Source organism: Tupaia chinensis, unplaced genomic scaffold, assembly GCF_000334495.1.
Source record: "Tupaia chinensis unplaced genomic scaffold, TupChi_1.0 Scaffold000575_1, whole genome shotgun sequence".
NCBI lineage: Eukaryota > Metazoa > Chordata > Mammalia > Scandentia > Tupaiidae > Tupaia > Tupaia belangeri.
In genome coordinates, this window is record NW_006160089.1 from 2,581,695 (window position 1) to 2,583,965 (window position 2,271).

Sequence of the window (2,271 nt, forward strand, 5' to 3'; positions counted from 1 at the left end):
AGAGGTCTCCGTGGTGGACAGCAGGGTTTGAGCTGAGTAAGAGGACAGGCTGGCTCTGCGGCCAGCGAGCACACAGGCTTGTCAGACAGGAGGCACGAATGGGCAAAACTGAACTCTGTGTTAGGGATACAAGCTGGGGTAGACAAGCCAGAGACAAGCAAGGTGGCTGCTTCTCCTGCAGCAGTCAGGACCCCAGTGACTGTGGGGAACTGTGAGGGAGGGCCCAGGGGTCTGGCTGCCATGATGCAGCGATGCCTGACTGTGTCCAGGGGGCTACGTGTCTGTGTTTCCTTTCGTTAACTCACTCAGGCATGCATTGTTTGTACTCTTTTCTGTGTTTATGTTTCATAGTTAAAAAATAGAGAGAAAGGGAGAAAATAAATATTACTCTCCTTACTCTCTTTGTTAAAGGGAAGGGAAGGGAAGGGCCTAACAACAACACACATACACTGTTTAGGGGCAGAATTTCTGGCCAGAGCAGTAATTAGCCAGCATACTATGTTTCATAGGGTACTGGTTCAAATACCAGGACTGAGGCCTGGCCATGGTGGCACAGCAGTTAGGCATCACTGTGCAGTACTGAAGCCACAGAGGAGGCCTGGGTTCAACCCTTGGGCTGACTAGAACATACTGGGTACACCACAAATGCTTGTGTGTGCCCATGCCCCTGCTGTCCATGAGGCTGGGGAGACAGCAGCATGGCCAGACCCTAGCAAGGTTACTTCTCCCTCTTTCATGAGAGAAAGGAAGAGAAAAATAAATACATGTCCAGTCCTAAGTCCTGTGCACAGGGAGCTATATCCCATATAGCCAACTGAGTGGTTCAAATCCTGGCCCTCGCAGCTTGAAAAACATGCCAGGCATGAGTGTGTGCGTGCCCCAAATCCCAAGAGCATGGAGAGGTGAAGAGACTGTGGTGTGGCCAGGGCCCACTGTGGAGGCGCCCTGCCCTCTCTTTCTGATGAGCAGCGTGTGCCCTCTGGCAATTAAAAAAACAGAAAGAAATGGGTGGGGAGGGGAGATACAAAGGCTGAGGCCAAGGGCGCCCTCACCTTGTTTTTCTCTGAAAGCTGCTGCTCCAAGTCCTGCTTCTCCTTCTGTAGCTGTGTGAGGTCCATGGTCCCAACCTCACCATTAGGCGTTCCCTCTCCTGCTGGGAGCTGGTACACTGACCCCTGCACAGCCATCGAGGTCATCTACAGGGTGGGGGCAGCAGGCTGAGAGCCTAAGCCACAGGTGGGAGGGGAAGGGGAGCCAGACCCACTCCCCAGGTGTGGCCTGGTGTGCTCCAACAGGCAGCTGCCAGGAACCAAATTAAAACTCTGAAGAGCCCGTTCCACTTTTTCCGAGGGAGCATCAGCTTCCCATGCACTGCGTCTCTTCTGGGGTAAAGGGGCTTTGCATTGGCATACGAGACAGGCTCTGCAGGCCTCAGTCTCCTCTGGCGCAGGGGAAGTGCCCTGCCTGCTGTGTCTCCCTGCAGCTGAGACCTACCTGCTGCTCACTATGCTCCTGGCCCTGCAGCCTGAGCAGGTCATCCTGTGCCGCAGCTATTGCAGCCTCCTCTGACCTCAGGCTCCTCAGGGCCTCCAGCTCACTCTGCAGCTGGTGCAGCTGCAGCAGGGCAGAGTCATGACCTAGTGGGCAGAGGAGAGGTGTGCGCCTGAGCTGGGGCTCCACATGGCTCCAGGACAGCCTCCAGGACAGCAGTCTTGGGTCAGGGAGGCTGGGCAGGAAGAGGAGAGGAGGCTCCGAAGGGCGGACTCCTCACCTTTCTCCAGCTGGACCACCTCCTGCTCTTTCTGGAGAAGCGCTTCAGTTTTTTCCTGCAGACGCTGCTCCTTCTCATCTATTATGGCTGTTAGGTGAACAGCCTTGGAGAGAAATATCAACGAGGGAGAAGGTTGTAGCAATAACCCCATCCTCCCATAGAAGTCTTCACTTTTCCACTACCATGGTTCCCCATGAGTCTTTCCCCTAGGACAATCCCCAAGCTAACCTCCGCTCCTACAAACATACCTTACAGGGCCCTGTGCAGGGACAATCGCCTCTCGCTGCCCCTACAGTGGGCCATGCTGGGATGCGCCCAGCCTTCCAACAAGCTGCCATAACCATGCCTCCTGTTTCCTGAGTGTCTGTGCCATGCCCAGCCCTGGGTGGGCATTTCAGCACACTACACCTCATTACAGAGGCCACTTGGACTCGGAATTGTTACAGACTTACTGGAGACCTAGAGCCAGTTAACTAGAAGGAAGGCTTTTCCCCACGCTT

At 54.9% G+C, this 2,271-nt stretch overlaps 1 protein-coding gene across 1 annotated transcript in view; it reads right to left on the minus strand.

Moving 5' to 3' along the window:
* The window catches only part of GOLGA1 (golgin A1), a 68,583-nt gene that overhangs the window by 10,492 nt on the left and 55,820 nt on the right, over window positions 1-2,271 (minus strand). The window contains 3 exon segments of the mRNA XM_014591459.1: window positions 1,053-1,196; window positions 1,495-1,637; window positions 1,772-1,874. Of these exon segments, the coding sequence (XP_014446945.1) occupies window positions 1,053-1,196; window positions 1,495-1,637; window positions 1,772-1,874 (390 nt within the window).